This window comes from Neopelma chrysocephalum, unplaced genomic scaffold, assembly GCF_003984885.1.
Source record: "Neopelma chrysocephalum unplaced genomic scaffold, ASM398488v2 Primary Assembly neopelma1_96119, whole genome shotgun sequence".
Lineage (NCBI taxonomy): Eukaryota > Metazoa > Chordata > Aves > Passeriformes > Pipridae > Neopelma > Neopelma chrysocephalum.
In genome coordinates this window covers 1-3140 of record NW_020924769.1, presented here as the reverse complement: position 1 = coordinate 3140, position 3140 = coordinate 1, and the positions used below count along the sequence as shown (strand labels likewise).

The 3140-nt window shown below is 57.4% G+C and overlaps 1 protein-coding gene and 1 long non-coding RNA gene across 2 annotated transcripts; one reads left to right on the top strand and one right to left on the bottom strand.

The window, feature by feature from the left end:
* Window positions 1-28: 28 nt before the first annotated feature.
* LOC113981117 (vacuolar protein sorting-associated protein 37C-like) lies at window positions 29-1598 on the top strand. The gene is given in 2 exon segments (XM_027708352.1): window positions 29-745; window positions 748-1598. Coding segments are annotated over 2 exon segments (675 nt in total). The 5' UTR covers window positions 29-115; the 3' UTR covers window positions 793-1598.
* Window positions 1599-1956: 358 nt separating this feature from the next.
* LOC113981118 lies at window positions 1957-3116 on the bottom strand. The gene is made up of 3 exons (XR_003538320.1): window positions 3008-3116; window positions 2363-2470; window positions 1957-2284 (listed from the first exon to the last, which is right to left on the bottom strand). It is a non-coding gene; the product is annotated as an uncharacterized LOC113981118 (long non-coding RNA).
* Between the last annotated feature and the right edge of the window lie 24 nt (window positions 3117-3140).

Sequence of the window (3140 nt, the reverse complement as noted above, 5' to 3'; positions counted from 1 at the left end):
GGATCGATCCTCATTTGTGTGGAGTCTGGGAAAGACCTAAATCCCGAAGCGGGATGAGGGAAGAGGAGCCGAGGGATCCCGGGATGAAGCTGAGGCTGTTCCTCTCTTCCAGAAAATGGCGGAGAAATTCCTGGAGGGCGAAGTGCCCTTGGAAACGTTCCTGGAGCAGTTTGCCACCATGAGGAAATTGTCCCACCTGCGCCGGGTCCGCGTGGAAAAGCTGCAGGAGATCGTGAGGAAGTCGGAGGGATCCCAGGAATCTGGCCGGGACTCGCAGCCTCCTCCTCCTCCTCCTCCTCTCCCTCCTGCTCCTCACATTCCTGGCTCCGGGGATCCTCCACAGCCCTTCCCAGCGGGATCTCCACCCTTCCCCCTTCCCTACAGCCCAGCTCCCGTGCTCCCTCCCGGCCCCCCGGCCCACGGAGCGCTGCCTCCCGCGCCTTTCCCAGCAGCTCCGGCTTCTTCCCAGCCCGGCTCCCAACCCTTTCCTTACCCAGCTCCCGGATATCCGTCAGCTCAGGCTCCCAGAGCCGCCTCCGGAGGCTATTCCTGGTCTCCATCCCGGGCCCCTCCGCAGCCGGCGCCGTATCCCGGTCCCAGTCCGTCTCCTCCTCCCAGGCCGGGATACTCTCCCTACATCCCTCCTGGAGCGGGAAGGCCGCCCTATCCCACCCAGCCCCCTCTCCCGAATTTCCCGATCCCGGCACAGCCTCCCTATCCTGGGGCTCCCCCCCCCCTTTGGTACCCCCCCCCCCTCCCAACCCTTCCCGTCCGGCTTGGCCTGGATACTAATCCAGGACTTTCCGGGAGCATCCTCTGCTGCTTCCTTCTTTTTCTGGGGATTGAGGAACAGGTGGAATCCCAGGAATTCCGTGGGATGAGAGTCACAGCTCCAGGAGTCAGAGCCAGGTGATTCCCAGCTGGATATAGCAAGAAGGGGCTGCCCCTCAGGGCTGGAATTCCGGAGAGGAGAAGGCTCCAGGGAGACCTTGGAGCACCTTCCAGAGCCTAAGTGGGCTCCAAAAGAACTGGAAAAGGACTTGGATATAATGGGCTGGAATGATGGGATAAAGGGGAATGGCTTCCCGCTGCCAGAGGATGTGTTTAATGGGATATTGGGAAGAAGTTCCTCCCTGCAAGGTTGGTGAAGCACTGGAATGGATTTCCCAGGGAAGCTGTGGCTGCTCCGTCCCTGGAAGTGTCCAAGGACAAGTTGGACGGGGCTTAGATCCACCTGGATTAGTGGAACGTGGTTGGAACGGGATGACCCTTAAAATCCCTTCCCACCCAGCCATTCCAGGATTGTCTGGGAGTCGGTGATTCCCACCCAACCTCTGGTATTCCCGACCTCCCGCGTGGTTTTCCGGGCTCCTCACATCCCCCTTCTCAGGAAACACTTGGAGACAGAGGGAACGACAAATACCGGGAATGGGATTTGCTTTGCTCAGCACTTTATCCTACGAGTCCCGCCCGTATCCCTGGAAGTTATTTATAAGGAGTGGTTACTAATGGACTAGGATGGGGCTTTGTGGGATTTCATGGAAGCAATTCCATCCCTGGGGTTAATTACAGAAATAAAACTGCATTAATTAATTCCATGCTGGAGTCACAGCCAGTATTTTGTTCGGGAATGACGGAGCATCCGCTTGTGGGTTGATCCCTTTATCCCTTCCTGGCATCCCGACACCGGCTCCCTTTGGATTCCAACCTTTCCTCCTCTCCCAGCACCATCTCCCAACACATTTTTCCTGCTTTTCCTGCGCTTATCTTTCCTCAGGGACACGTTTGCTTGGGGCTCTTTGGGGTAGAAAAACAGGGAAAATTGCCTTTCCCTGTTTTCCTGTCCTGCTTTTCCCTCCTGACCGGGAGTCTGGTGCTCTGAGGAATTGCTCTGGGATATGGGAAGGAAGAGGACAAGGTGTAATTAGTACAAAAATCCCAGTTTTATTACAGTTGTTGGATATTAAATATCTTGGATTCCTTCCCAGTATTCCCACCCTCCCTGGACTTGAATCCCTTTCCTTTATCCATGGGTTTGGAGCCATGGAAAACCTGATGATCCCTCTCCAAAAGGCCTCCTAAATCCGTATAAATACCTTAAGAACCCCCAGAACTCCTCTTTTTCTCCCTGGAACGCTGGGATCCCCCTACAGCTGAGCCGGGAGACGGGAACGGTTCCTTTGGGAATCCTTTGGGAATCACACCCTGCGGGCAGAGCGCAGGTCATAGTCGCTGTCCGAGGAGTTCTCCGGGGGGTTGGAATGTCGGAGCGCTCCTTCCAGGGCTGTGGAGGGGATGGGATGCGGCTCAGGGGGTGCCTGGAGGGTTTATCCGTGGAAGAGGAGCCGCTTTCAGCGTTTACCTGGATAAGCGGAGAGCTGGGAGCTCTTGGGCGGGGTCACGGTGTAGTCATTGTCCCCTCCCTGTCCCCGAGACCTCGGAGCAGCAGAGCTGGAGCGGTGGAAGGAGACTGGAACACAAGGTGGGATTGGGATTGGGAGTGGGATTGGGATTTGCGGGCTGGAAGGGCAGTTTGGAGGGAATGGACCCACCCCCGGGATGGGGCTGAGGGAAATCAGGTGAGTTGTATCCAACACCAGGAATCCCAAATCCACCCCCAGGAGTCCCAGTCCCACTCCTAGGAATCCCAATCCACCCCCAGGAACTCAAATCCCACCCTCGGGAACCCAAATCCACCTCCTGGGGCCCTAAATCAACTCCCAGGATTCCCAAATCCACCCAAAGAAACCCCCAGTCCCACTCACAGGAGCCACAAATTCACTTCCAGGAATCCCAGTCCTATCCCCAGGAGCCCAAATCCCACCCCATGGGCCCCAATCCCACCCCCAGGAGCCGCAATCCCACCCCCAGGAATCCCAAATCCATGCCCAGGAGCCCCAAATCCACCCCCAGGAGCCCAAATCCACTCCCAGGTGCACAAATTCCCCCCCCCAGGAACACCAATCCCACCCCCAGGAACCCCAGATCCCAATCCCTGCCCCCTCACCCGTCTGGTTGAGGCCTGTGGGGCCGATCCATTGGCGCTGCTTTTTCTTGGAGACTGGAAGGCAGAGGTGGGCGGAGAGCGGGAATTGTCTCTCCAAGGATCTTCCTGATCCTTCCTCCAGCTGCTCCCCCCC